This window comes from Scyliorhinus canicula, chromosome 4, assembly GCF_902713615.1.
Source record: "Scyliorhinus canicula chromosome 4, sScyCan1.1, whole genome shotgun sequence".
NCBI lineage: Eukaryota > Metazoa > Chordata > Chondrichthyes > Carcharhiniformes > Scyliorhinidae > Scyliorhinus > Scyliorhinus canicula.
In genome coordinates this window covers 36,632,195-36,647,088 of record NC_052149.1, presented here as the reverse complement: position 1 = coordinate 36,647,088, position 14,894 = coordinate 36,632,195, and the positions used below count along the sequence as shown (strand labels likewise).

General features: G+C 47.9%; 1 protein-coding gene across 5 annotated transcripts in view; it reads left to right on the top strand.

The window, feature by feature from the left end:
• Window positions 1-14,894, top strand: part of LOC119964481 (vitamin D3 hydroxylase-associated protein-like) — a 152,245-nt gene that overhangs the window by 101,101 nt on the left and 36,250 nt on the right. For 4 of the 5 annotated variants that reach the window (XM_038794033.1, XM_038794034.1, XM_038794030.1 and 1 more), the window contains one exon: window positions 6,344-6,441. In XM_038794033.1, the coding sequence (XP_038649961.1) occupies window positions 6,344-6,441 (98 nt within the window). The remainder of the gene's footprint in view (window positions 1-6,343; window positions 6,442-14,894) is intronic. The other variant, XM_038794032.1, reaches the window with a different exon arrangement.

Genomic DNA, 14,894 nt, shown 5'->3' with positions numbered 1-14,894 from the left:
TATGTTTTAAAATGAGCCAATTTAACCAGGCTTTTTTGAGTTAAAAGAAGAGTGAGTTTATTTATTATTAAATGCAAAAAAATGATAATACACATGCATATACTGTCATACTGATTAGAAATTAGAATTGAGTCCAAAATAAGTAAGTAAAAAAGTACAGGAAACATTCCTTGACTTGTTGGTGAGGAGTAGATCATGGAACATTGCAGCCATTGTGATTCGTGATTCGAATAGTGCGGACTTCAGCAGGTGAATAGTCAGTTTCATGATTTCAATGTTCTGCAGTTTGGCTGAGAAGCTGTCCTATTTCCCTTTACAGCTGTGGCTTGGCTGACTTGCCGTGCTTCAATAATGAAAGAGAGAGAGAGAGAGAACGTACAAATGTTTGCAATCTTTGCCCCTGTGTGATAGACTGACACACACGGCACCAGTTAGCCCTGACCAAGTTTTGCACCTGGCTTTTATCCCAGTCTTTGTATATTGTTGGAAGGCAAAACTCCCAAATCCACGAGGCATGTTGCTCACAGGATATAATCCCTGCTGAGGTGGCACTCATATCCCATTGTCTCCATAGACAATGGGATATGAGTACCGTGGGCAGCACGGTAGCTGGTAGTTCACAGCGCCATGGTCCCAAGTTCAATTCCCCGCTGGGTCACTGTCTGTGTGGAGTCTGCACGTTCTCCCCATGTGTGCGTGGTTTCCTCCGGGTGCTCCGGTTTCCTCCCACAGTCCAAAGATGTGTAGGTTAGGTGGATTGGCCATGATAAATTGCCCTTAGTGGCCAAAAAGGTTAGGAGGTGTTATTGGGTTACCGGGCTAGGGGGGAAATGAGGGCTTCAGTGGGTGGGTGCAGACTCGATGGGCCGAATGGCCTCTTTCTGCATTGTATGTTCTATGTCATAGGGGATGGTAATTAGTTTCTGGATGGAATTTGTGTTTTTGATGTATCTTTGTCTGGAGATAGGATTTCATTCCTGTTGTGTTTTCATAGTGTTTTTAGCATTTCCTTACAAGCTGCCTTGTAACTGAACTGAGGCATGTTAAGAGAACAATTGTGCGACATCATTAGCAATTTGCATGGACAAATGGGTAGTTTAACATCACAGCCTGCAGTGTTAACATCTTCTAAATAAGGCTCTACATTTGGGTTGAATCTCAATTGTGAATTCACCACATAAAAACTGGCAATGAGGTAGGCAAACATTGTCTGTAGGCACCTGAGGCAATGAATAGATAACATGAAAGCTGGCATCTGGGGAGCCAAAAAATAAGTGCAGACACCAGAGGATCCAAAATATCTGAGGGAAACAACCTTGGAGAAAAGCCTGCCATGTGATCTGCCCAATACTAATCTGGCAGCCATGAGTAGTGAGAACCCAGCAACAACAAATTTAGAGCTGGGGATGTTGAAAAACACAGAGGGATGCAGGCTTCGTTCAGGTTGTGCCTTATTTTGGGGAGAAAGGAAGCCAGGCAGTGCTAAAAACCAGTGGCACATTATGCACATCCAGGTGCTTCCATGGAGAAAATGGCAAGATTTTGGAGCCATGGGACCATTTGATGGGAATACAGGATGATTTTACAGCTGGAAAAGTCACAGTGTTTCATAAGTACAACCAAGAAGGAGGTGAATCGATTGTACAATTTGTAGCTACCCTGGAAAGACTGGCAGTACACTGCAAATTCTGGAATGTGTTAAATGACACCATCTGAGATAGATTAGTCTGTGGATTAAGGAGTGAAGCAAATCAAAAATGATTGCTAACCAAAAGTAAACTGGTCTTTAAGAAAGCTTTGGAAGTTGCTGCATCCATGGAATTGGCAGTCAACGAAGCTTACCAGTTAAGTTCGAGCACAAGAATTCACAAGATGTTGGCTGAAACTCGAACGCAAACACAAACTCGCACTTGTCAAAGGTGCGCAAAAACTGGGCACTTAGCAGCAGATTGTTTCGAACAAAATCATCATGTGCAGAAATTGTGGCAGAAAGGGCCAGATTGAACGTGCCTGTTGGAAAAAGAAACAAGCTGCAGGCAAACTTTGCAGCAAGCAGGAGCCGAATAAATCAAATGTCAAGCTGAACCAAGGAAAAAGTGTCCAAGTGGTACAAAAAGGACATTAGAAAGAATTAAATTATTCATTAAATGTACTAGTTATTATTGGTAGAACAAACCCTTACTGGGTCACTCCATTATTGGATGGTCAGCCGGCGAAGATGGAGGTGGACACTGGGGAAGCAGTCTCGCTGGTGCCAGAGACTGATTATCAACAAAAGCTCTGACATATTGCTCCGGAATCCTAATTGATAGTGTTAAAAACCTATACGAGAGCAGTGGTTCCATTGAGGTAACAGTGCAATTAGGTGGACAGAAGGCAGATTTGTCCTTGCACATAGTCAAAAGAAATTATTCAACACTAATGGGAAGAATTTGGCTGGAAATGATCAGATGGATCGATGTAAATCACATGACAGATTCCGAATCAGGCCTACCCAAAATCTTGAAGAAACGTGCCATTGTCTTCAACCGTGAGTTGGAAAGCATGAAGGATATCTCAGTAGAGCTGAAGATCTTGGAAGAAAGTCAGATGAGATGCTTAAAAGCTAGGTCAGTGCTGTACGCAATCAGACCAAAGGTACAGGCAGAATTAGAGCGGCTTGTCGGAGCGGGAGTCCTTGAACCCATTAACCTGAGTGATTGGGCTACACCGATCATACCCATGATAAAGAAGATGGATCTCTGCCCATTGGCGGTGATTTTAAAGCCACTGTTAATCCTATCCTGTGTGCAGAGCAAGATCCACCACCCCTGATTGATGATCTATTTGCTGGTTGGCTGGAGGCCAACACTTCTGTAAAATCAACCTCGGTCAAGCATATGTTAAATGACCGTGGATCAGGATTCACAACAGTTGTTGATGATTATGACACACAAAGGGTTATTTCAAAACAAAAGATTACTGTTTGGCATCACTTTAGTGCCATCATTGTTCCACTGACCTTTGGACCAAATCTTAAGGCCATTAGACAGAGTCTGGTGTTACCTGGATGACACATTGCTTATTGGGAAGAATGAGGAAGAATATCTCCGCAGCCTAGACACCACACTCCAGAGATTAGAAGATTATGGATTAAGAGCCCGAAATGACAAATGGAAATTTTTTCAACCTTCATTTGAATATCTGGGTCATATCATCAACACCAAGGGACTGCATAATTCGCCTTTGAAAGTCAAATCCATTACTGAAGAACTCATACCTCAGAATGTGCATCGACTTTGACCTTTTCCTAGGTGTACAAAAGGAATGTTTGTCCCTAACCTGGTGACTATTCTAAAACCCTTGTACATTCTACTGTGTCAAAATAAAAACTTCCTTAATCTTCAGCTCACCCCCCCACTTTGATTCCGTGAACTAGCACTCCCAGCTAGCCTGGCAACTCCCGCCCCCCGGCGCCTAGCATCCTACCACCTGCTGGTTCCCCTCCCCTCCACTCTTAGTATAAGTTCCCAGAACAATAGCACAAAGCACAAAAAACAAAGAATCCCTCCCAAGGTCCAAGCACAGAGGCTCACCCCTCCTCCCTTAACAAAATCTTATCTATTCTAACACCTTCAAGCAGGACCACATAGAAAAAACTGGACAAAGAAAAAGGAATTATACATGTAAAAACTCAAACAGCTTTTCAAACATCGCAACTTAAATTACAGAGTTAAAAAACTAAAGTTTTTAAAAGGGCAACACATAACTTCTAACTCAGTTCTCCACTGTCAAGGTTGAAGATCAATGTTTGCCCACCAGGTTATTATCCTTCATGAAGTTTGCCGCGTCCTCCGGCGAGCCAAAGTACAGCTCCCGATCCCGATAGGTCACCCAAAGACGGGCCGGGTAAAGCAGACCAAACTTTATTTGTTTCTCATACAGGGTGGCCTTGACTTTATTAAAACTCGCCCTCCTTTTTGCGAGTTCTGCTCCCAAGTCCTGGTACACCCGGATCTCAGAATCTTCCCACATGCACCGTTTCATCTGCCTGGCCCACCTCCTTATCTAGGAACTGATGCAGCCGTACCACCATCGCCCTCGGGGGCTCACTCCCCTGGGGCTTACGCATAAGCGCCCTCTGGTCACGGTCCACCTCCAACGACTTGTGGAATGAACCTTCCCCTATCAGCTTCTCCAGCATCTTCCCCACATACGCACCGGCATTCGATCCTTCCTTCCCCTCTGGCAGACCGACTTATTCTGTCTCCGAGAACAGTTCTTCAGGTCCTCCACCTTCTCCAGCAGCCGTTTCTGTTGATCCTGTCGCATCCCGATCTCCATTGGTCGACCACTGCCCTGATCGAGTCCTCCGCACATTCCTTGAGATGTTGAGTGAACTTCTCAGTCAAGAAGTCCACCAACTGGTCTGTCGACCTTTGTGCTGGTGAGGTCTGCTTCCCCGCCATTGCCTCCTTCAGACTCTGGTCCTCTCTTCCAGCCAACTTTTGATTTCTTCTTTTCCGGTTTTACCTTGGGCGCAGCTCCATAAAATAGGGGTCACCTCCTTCTCCTCTCGCTTTTGTACCCTTATTCTGAAAAATTCCTATGGAAATCCAGCCTAAAAGCCAAGAGTGGGAGCTGCCAAATGTGCGACTTTTCACTCCTTAGCCGCCACCGGAAGTCTTAAACACAGCAATTGCTTCATGCCCTGCCGCTGTTAGGAGTATCGCTACCTTACGCAAATCTGATTGATCTCCTAAATTTACTGCAGTAAGAAACACATTAAATTGTTAAACACATGCCAGTTGCTGTCCACATTACCATGAAATCAGAGTCTCATTGGTGGCTTCAACGAGGCCATCTAGTTCATTTGTGCAGTCTGCAAAATCTTCAAATTTTTGTGGACCTCGTGCCAGGCGGATAGTTTTGTCTCAGTGTTTGATACCATCCAGCCCTGGTACTAGGTAAGGCTCTTATTGGATGGCCCGATTTATATTACAAGAATATAAATATAAGAATATATTACAAGAACACTTGCAGCTAAAGCTCTAAATGATTTATTAACGTTAACTATGGGTCAGATATATACAAAACAATAGATCAATAACAGTATGAACATGCACAAGCAACCTCTTCCAGCTCCCTAGTCAGTCTGTGGTCACCTGATTCTAACATTCACTTATGTACAAATGAGACGCCTAGTGGTCAGTCGGTGAGTTACAACACAACCATGATATCACTACAACGGTGTGCAAGATATCATCCATCTCATGTAGTATCTGAAGGAATTAGAGAGGGTGTGAGATTGGCAACCAGCAGTGTCTTCCACCATGGAACCCTCCATTCTCCCATTGCTCCCTCTCACATCCCCTGCCGACTGACACACCTAGCCTACGCACTCCTGGCTGCAATGCGGGCCCTGATTACCGGACCCTGTATCCCAGATACTTGCACGTAATGTTACCTAGACTGGGCAACGATCCCCTTCCCGATGCACACACCCACCTCCTGGTCGCAGAGATGTTCAAGGAGCTGGGGCTCAGCCCCTGGGTGTTTGGATGTTAGCCACTGTATCTGTGATGTTGCTTCCTGCAGTGCTCAGGCACAGTGTCCAAGCATCACGGTCTGATTGGGATGCTGGGCAATAACTCCCACATACTACATGGGACAACAATTCAAGGGAATCCACTTGGGAGCTGTGAAGTGGCAACTTAACTATAATTCCCACTTCCCTATGAGCAACAGCCTTCAGCTGTGTGGCCAGAAGCCTCCACAGACAGTGACAGTTATGGGTGGTTAGTGGGAGAGACAAGAAGGGGCTGCAGTTGTTCCCGAAACAAGTACACATGATTTAGGGGGTGGCATGCGGACCTGCGGGTATTGGCACACCCACCCCACCTCCCCCCATCCCAGAGATCCCCTGCCCCAGCCTAGGGGCACCTTCCCCCCAATCATGATGGCCCACCCCAATCAAGCCTGTCCCCCCCCCCCCCCCTCCCCTGAGTCCCCCAGGGCAGCAACGCCAGCACCCCGGGCTCATTGCCTGGGAGCGATGATTTAACTGCACTTTAACCTAATTTGGATGATTGTGAATTATATAGAATTACTTTCAATGTCACGTACAGAAATAGACGTTCACTCAACTGAGCTATGCCAGTGTTTATGCTCTGAATGGTTTTCTTCCCACTCTCTTTATTTAACAACGTACCATCCCAGTGGTAGCAAGTTCCACCTTACAATCAGATTGATTGGTTATGCCACAAGCAAGGAGTGATTGTTTCTTTTTGCCTGTTCCCTCGTTAGGCAGGCCCTACAGTTCAATATAACAAATCATTTACTCTTTGTTTCTCTCTCTTTTCAGCTGGTATCATTCACGCCACCAAAAATGTACTATGCTATGAATGAAATTGTTTTTCCTGGATTTTTTGCAGACAAGGGCCTTACACTTATTGAAACCCTGTAAGTAAGCTCAATTGATTTGAATCTACAATATTGGCACTTGAGATTAAACCATTATGATCTACTTTTGTTGTATTTTGTAAACAACACGATTATTTGTGAAGGAGAGGTTTTGTGGGGAGAAGAGGGATGAGGTTCCATGAAAAAAATCCAAAATGTGCGAACCAGACCCAGACTTTCACCACAACAGAGAGCTCTCTATCATGGCACAAGTTGTGGAACTGCCCGAAAATCCTAAATTCCTGCCCCCAAACATGGCACTTCCCATTTTGGCAAGGGCGGCAATGGACGCCGGTCGAGTTTTGCGCTTACATATTTTACGGAGGCAGCTAGCAATTTAAATCATCTGCAGTGAGGAGTGTGGTGACCTGCCTTATCATGCAGGCAGATGATGGGGTCCTCCTTCCATCTGTATCCTCTGCATAGGCAGTCGTAGCCCCTGCCACGTGTGCAACATTGAGAGCTCTGGTGGAGGAAATGGAGGAGTGGGAGGACAAATGCAGTCTTCCTTAGAGAGGATGGCGGGTTCCGGCAATTTGGAGCCACTGCTACTCCCGAGGCCAGCACGTCACTGATCTTAGTATTGTCAGCCCTGGCTCAGTTGATGGCACCTTTGTAGTGAATGTAATTCGCACTGTAATATATATGATACCATATTATTGTAAGCGCAGTTGCGTTGCCCAACCACTAGGGGGAGTAGCACTGGGAATGCATAGGAGTTTGTACAGGGCTCCACCCTTGGATCCGCCCATGGCTCCTCCCCCTGACTGCTGTATAAAGATCGATGCCCAGAGCCAGCCGACCAGTTCATCCAGGGTTCATCGTGTTACAGGCTGGCTCTGTTGTAAGTAGATTAAAACCACTGTTCATATCTTAAAGCACGTGTCTAGTGAATTGATGGTCCTATCAATTTAATCTACTTAAGAAACAGTCAGGATCAATCATGGAATCAGCCCTCAAGCCTGAGCCATTGGAACTCGACCCACAGGATGCAGAGGCAAAATAAATTTTTTCTCATTGGCTCCGGTGTTTTAAAGCCTACCTGGCTGAAGCAAGCACAGCTGAGACAACGGAGGAGCAGAAACTGAGCCTACTGCATGCGAGGGTGAACCACAGAATTTCTACTCAACTAAACTGTACCGGCTCCTATACTGAAGCCCTAGCGCTACTCGACAAAGTGTATGTGAGGCCTGTTAATGAGGTCTATGCACGACATGTGTTCACTACTCGCCGCCAGCGGCCTACAGAATTGCTAGCAGAATTCCTGAGAGAGCTAAAAACTTTAACTAGTGATTGTAATTACCAGGCGGTAACCGCGGCAGAACATAGAGAACTTGCTGTACGCGATGCCTTTGTTGCGGGCCTCAGATCGAATTACGTGCGCCAGCGACTGCTGGAAAAGGGGGCCCTACATCTTGAAGCAACTGTTGAACTTGCTACAACTATGGAGGTCTCCTTCCGCAGCCTCACCTCGATCCCCGCGGACCCCGCGACCCTGTCATGGGCCCCCGACCAGCGACTCCCCCAGGCCTGCGCCGCGCGGCCGCCCTGCCACTTTTGCGGCCAGAATCAGCACTCGCTGCAGCACTGCCCGGCCCGCAATGCGACCTGCAGCAGCTGCGGGCGAGAAGGACACTATGCCAGAGTGTGTCTGGCGAAGAAAGCCCCAGCCTCTAACCCTCCCATGGCTCAAAGCACTTGTTCCCTGAATTCACAGGCCCGCAGGCCCCGAAATGCGACAGCCTGTATGCCGACTCCACCCCCACCGACATGTGCGACTCATGGGGGCGGCCAGCTTGACAATCCTCCTCCATGCGGCCGGCCATGTGCGACTCATGGGGGCAGCCATCTTGGCAATCCTCCTCCATGCGGCCGGCCATGTGCAACTCATGGGGGCGGCCATCTTGGCAATCCTCCTCCATGCGGCCGGCCATGTGCGACTCATGGGGGCGGCCATCTTGGGATCCATCCCCTTCAAACTCTGAAACCCACCTCGATGACTACGAACTCAGAGGGCAGTCATCACGGGGCCACTCCAGCACAGCTGATCGAGCCGCCGACTACCCGCAACTCAGCGCAGTCACACTGGACCAATCGCGCCCAAAGCATCTCCGCAACTCGATGGCGACGGTCCAAATCAACGGGTACAGCACGCCGTGCCTTTTCGACTCCGGGAGCACTGAGAGCTTCGTACACCCAGATCTGGTAAGACGCTATTCGCTCCCCGTTTTACCTGCACGGCAAACTATCTCCCTCGCTTCGGGCTCCCACTCTGTCCAGATCCAAGGGCGCACCGCCGCGACGCTCACAATCCAAGGCGCTAGCTATGCCAAATTCCAGCTCTACGTCCTGCCAGAACTCTGCGCCCCGCTCTTATTAGGCCTTGATTTCCAGTGTAATCTCAAGAGTCTGACCCTCAGTTTCGGCGGACCCCTACCCCCACTCACTATCTGCAGCCTAGCCACGTTGCGAATCTCCCCCCCCCTCTCTTTGCCAACCTCACCCCGGACTGTAAACCCGTAGCCACTCGCAGCAGGCGGTACAGCCTGCAGGATAGGGTGTTCATCCGATCGGAGGTCCGAAGGCTCCTCAGTGAGGGGATCATAGAGGCCAGCAACAGCCCCTGGACAGCTCAGGTGGTGGTCGTCAAGACCGGGGAAAAATTCCGCATGGTCGTAGACTATAGTCAGACCATTAATAGGTTTACACTCTTCAACGCGTACCCCCTCCCCAGGATTGCAGACATGGTTAACCAGATCGCCCAGTATCGGATTTTTTCCACGGTGGATCTGAAGTCTGCATACCACCAGCTCCCAATCCGCCTGGAGGACCGCCACTACACGGCATTCGAGGCCGATGGCCGCCTCTTCCATTTCCTCCGGGTTCCCTTCGGCGTCACAAATGGGGTTTCGGTGTTCCAACGAGCAATGGACCGAATGGTGGACCAGTACGAGCTGCGGGCCACGTTCCCGTACTTGGATAATGTTACCATCTGCGGCTATGACCAGCAAGACCACGACGCCAACCTCTACCGTTTTCTCCAGACGGCTCAGAAACTAAATCTAACATATGACAAGGAGAAATGCATTTTCCGCACGACGAGACTAGCCATCCTCGGCTATGTCGTGGAAAACGGAGTCCTGGGCCCCGACCCGGACCGTATGAACTTAGAACTCCCTCTCCCTCATTGTCCCAAGGCCCTCAAACGGTGCTTGGGATTCTTTTCCTACTACGCCCAGTGGGTCCCTTAATATGCGGACAAAGCCCGCCCACTCTTTAAGGCCACACTATTTCCCCTATCAGCTGAGGCGCGCCAGGCCTTCAACTGCATGAAGGAGGACATCGCTAAAGTGGCTATGCGGGCGGTGGATGAATCCACCCCCTTTCAGGTTGAGAGCGACGCCTCAGAGGTAGCTCTTGCAGCCACATTAAATCAGGCAGGGAGACCAGTTGCATTCTTCTCCCGAACCCTCTCTGATTCGGAACTCCGACACTCGGCAGTCGAAAAGAAAGCACAAGCCATTGTGGAGGCTATTCGTCACTGGAGGCACTACCTCGCAGGTAGGAGGTTCACCCTCATCACCGACTAAAGATCGGTTGCCTTCATGTTTGACAACTCGCAAAGGGACAAAATTAAAAATGATAAAATTCTGCGGTGGAGGATCGAACTCTCCACATATAGCTACGATATTATCGACCGGGGAAGCTCAATGAGCCCCCAGATGCCCTATCCCGCAGGACGTGCGCTGGCGCACAGAGCGACCGCCTAAAAGTCATCCACAACGACCTCTGCCACCCGGGGGTCACCCGGCTCGCCCATTACATCAAAGCCTGAAATCTGCCTTCCTCTACTGAGGAGGTAAAAGCGGTCACCAGAGACTCCCCGATCTGTGCAGAGTGCAAACCGCACTTCTATAGACCAGACAGGGCCCATCTGGTCAAGGCTTCTAGGCCCTTTGAACGCCTCGCGATCGATTTCAAAGGGCCACTCCCCTCAACTAACAGGAACGTTTACTTCCTAAACGTTATGGACGAGTTCTCCCGCTTCCCATTTGCTATCCCGTGCCCCGATATGACCTCCCACACAGTCATTAGGGCCATGCATAGTATCTTCACCCTGTTTGGTTTCCCCAGCTACGTACACAGCGACCGGGGTTCGTCCTTCATGAGCGACGAGCTGCGTCAGTATCTGCTCGACAAGGGCATCGCCTCGAGCAGGACTACCAGCTATAACCCCAGGGGGAACGGGCAGGTGGAGAGGGAGAATGCGACGGTCTGAAAGACCATCCTACTGACCCTCCGGTCCAGGAATCTCCCAGTCTACCATTGGCAGGAAGTCCTCCCAGATGCGCTCCACGCTATTAGGTCCCTTTATGTACCGCGACCAACCAGACCCCTCTCGAGCGGCTCTTTAGTTTTTCCAGGGGCACTACCACGGGGGTCTCTCTCCCGGCATGGCTGAAGACACCGGGCCCTGTACTCCTCAGGAAGCACATCAGGGTGCACACAACTGACCCCCTTGTAGAGAAGGTGCGCCTGCTTCTCTCAAACCCCCAGTACTCCTTCGTAGAGTTCCCTGATGGCCGTCAGGACACCGTATCCCTCCGGGACCTAGCACCTGCAGGATCCAGCATCCCCACTATCACTGCAGAGGTACCCCTCACTCTACACCCCACCCAGCCGCCCCCTCGCCCTCCTGAGCCCACTAGCTCGCTACAATTTTCGCGCACCCACACCGGCTAGCTCCCAGCGCCCCCAGTCCCCAGTTGAACCAGACGGGTATGGAGCTCGGACGCAATTGCCCCCGGAGTCCACCATCGTACCCCAACCCACAACACCCATCCAGCCACCACAAGAGGCTGCAACCCCGGTGCTCCGCAGATCGCAGCGGATGACTCGACCACCGGACAGACTCAATTTGTGAACCACCACCCCCGCCGGATTTGATTTTTTTGTAGGAGGTGAATGTGGTGAATGTAATTCACACTGTAATATATATGATACTATATTATTGTAAGCGCAGTTGCGTTGCCCGACCACTAGGGGGAGTAGCATTGGGAAAGCATAGGAGTTTGTACAGGGCTCCACCCTTTGTTCCGTCCATGGCTCCTCCCCCTGGACTGCTATATAAAGATCGATGCCCAGAGCCAGCCGACCAGTTCATCCAGGGTTCATCGTGTTACAGGCTGGCTCTGTTGTAAGTAGATTAAAACCACTGTTCATATCTTAAAGCACGTGTCTCGTGAATTGATGGTCTCATCAACCTTTAAGTTAGAAAGTCATGGGTTCAAGTTCCAGTCCTAGACTTGAGCATGAAAATAAATGCCGATACTACAGTGATGTAGTGAGGAAGTGCTGGACTGTCAGTGGTTTGAATGAGATGTTAAAGTGCTTTCTCACATGGACATACAAGATTCAATTTTCAAAGAAGAGTGAGGAGTTATCCCTGGTGTCCTAGTCAATGTTTATTCCTCGCTCAACACTAAAATGATATGTGGCCTTTATCACATTGCTATTTGCAGGACTTTGTTGTACACAAATTGGCTGCCATGTTTCCTACAATACCACAGTGAACTATACTTCAAAGTACTTCAATAGTTGTGAAATGCATTGATATGTCCGGTAGTCATGAAAAGTGCCATATAAATATAAACCTTCAAAGAACAAAGAACAATACAGCACAGTAATAGGCCCTTCGGCCCTCCAAGCCTGTACCGGTCATGATAGCAACCTTTGCCAAAACCCTCAGCCCTTACTTGTGCTGTATCCCTCTATACCCATCCTATCCATGTGTTTGTCAAGATGTCTTTTGAATGCTGTTAATGTATCTGCTTCCACAACCTCCCCTGGCAACACTTTACAAGCACTCATCACCCTCTGCGTAAAAACCCTGCGTCGCACATTTCCTCTAAACTTTGCACCATGGACCTTAAACCTGTGCCCCCTGAAGACTGACCCCTCCACCCTGGGAAAGAGTGCCTGCTCATCCACTCTATCCGTGCCCCTCATAATCTTGTAAACCTCTATGAGGTCATCCCTCAATCTCCGTCTTTCTAATGAAAACAGTTTGAGACTATTCAGCCTCTCCACATAGCTAACACCCTCCAGACCAGGCAACATCCTGGTAAACCTCCTCTGTGCCCTCTCCAAAGCCTCCACATCCTCTGGCAGTGTGGTAACCAGAATTGTGAGCAATATTCCAAGTGCTATACCAAGGTTTTATACAACTGTAGCATGACTTGCCAGTTTTTATACTCAATGCCCCATCCAATGAAGGCAAGCATTTTATATGCTTTCTTGACTACCTTGTCCACTTGTGTGTACCTTTAAAGACCTTCAAAGACCTGTGGACCTGCACACCAAATCTCTATTACTTTCTATGTTCCTAAGAGTTTTGCCATTTACGGTATATTTCCCATCTATATTAGACCTATCAAAAATACTGTATATTACCTCATATTTGTCCGGATTAAACTCCAATTGCCATTTCTCGGCCCAACTCTCTAACCTATGTCCTGCTGTATCCTCTGACAATCCTCATCACTATCAGTCTTTTCAGTCATCATGTGGAGGACAGATTGCTGGACCGCAGTGACATTCTACATGCCCTTTGCACATTGTAATCCACAGCCATGATGGCGGTAGTTTGAGCTTGCATGGTCGTTTAGGACAACCATTTAGGACTGAGTAAGAAGTCTTACAATACCAGGTTAAAGTCTAATAGGTTTGTTTCGAATCTTTAGCTTTCGGAGCACTGCACCTTCCTCAGGTGAGCAGTGCTCCGAAAGCAAGTGATTTGAAACAAATCTGTTGGACTTTAACCTGGTGTTGTAAAACTTCTTACTGTGCTCGCCCTAGTCCAACGCCAGCATTTCCACATTTAGGACTGAGGTGAGGAGAAATCTCTTCACCCAGTGAGTGGTCGGCCTGTGAAATTTGATACCATAGAAACAGTTGAGGCCAAAACACTGAATGTTTTCAAGAAGGAGTTAGGAGTAGCACTTGGGGAATCAAAGGATATGGGGGGTGAGGGGGGTGGGGGGTGGGGAGGGGGGGGGAGACTGAATCAGGCTTGGATGATCAGCCATGATCATAGCAAATGCTGGCCTAGCCAATGCCGCCTACATCTCTTAAATGAAATTTTAAAGCGTAAGTTGACCTTACATGGCAGCAGTCTGAGATCTATTTCCAGATAGATGTAGGTTGACTGCTATTTGGGTTCCAATGAAATTTGAGACAAGACATCAGATGCTGCATCACAGTTGGGTCCACTAGTGTACAGAGTTGGCCATCATTTCCATTCTTAATAGAATGGATTCCAAGCTTTGCACAAAGGTTTGTATGAAATTAGTGTTCAATTCTTCCATGCCCTGGAATTGATCACACTGAACTTCTGGTAAGGTTTCACCAATACAGGGAGGGGAAGAAAAAAGAATGCAAGTGGATCAGTGCCTTAACAGCTCGACGAAGGCACCAGACTTTATCTCAATGATGGGAATACATGAAAATATGTTGGAAGTGTACTTTGGCCCCAAGGTCCATGTGAAATATCTGCACCAATAATTCTGGCCTCTTGTGAATTCCCTGTTATGTTTGGTCCACCATTGGTGGCTGTGCCTTCCAGTTGTCTGGGCCTAAGCTCTTGAATTTCCTCCCTACATCTCTCGGCCTCTCGATCTCGCTCTTCTCTTTGAGATACTTCCTAAAACCCACTTCTCTGATCAAACGTTTGATCATCTGACCTAATATCACCATATGAATTTCGGTGTCATACCTTGTTTTATAAAGCTCCTCTGAAGTGCCTTGGAAATATAATTACTTTAAAGGTATGGTAATTTATTTTGTTGCGGTTAAGGGCATATAGGACACATGAACTGAACATGGCCTGAAAAGAATGAGGCAAGGGTAGCCAATGTCCACATTTTTTCCTCATCTTTATTAATTGTATTTTGAATTGTAAAAGATGGATTTGAAGTGCCTGCTACAAACATTTCTGAAAGAGTTGTAACACGCCCGTCGCAAACAATGTTGTGTGGTTAGCAGACCTATCTAGGATCTACATGAGCACGGGACTAACCAATGGATAATGATGTTGCATGGCCTGAGCTATAGTATTATGTTTTTGTACGGATCAAGAGAGAATTTTCTGGTGGTTGTTACTTCCCTCTGGAAGCAGTAGCTAGGAAGGAGTCACAAGACTTCTTAGTATTTCTTGCAATTCTTCAAGGCAGCAAAATTCCATTACAGATTTAACTAATGTGATATCACAGGTCTGTTAAAACCATCCTCTGCATGTTTCAACTTTTGTGTGACAATGAAGATCTCTTATTATTTATAATATTCTAAAATTCAACAATGTTATAAACAATCCTGCAGTGAGCGGATATCCGGAGGAAGCTTATGCAGACACGGGGAGTGTGGGTCAAAGTAGGGTGCTCTGATGGAGGGTCGGT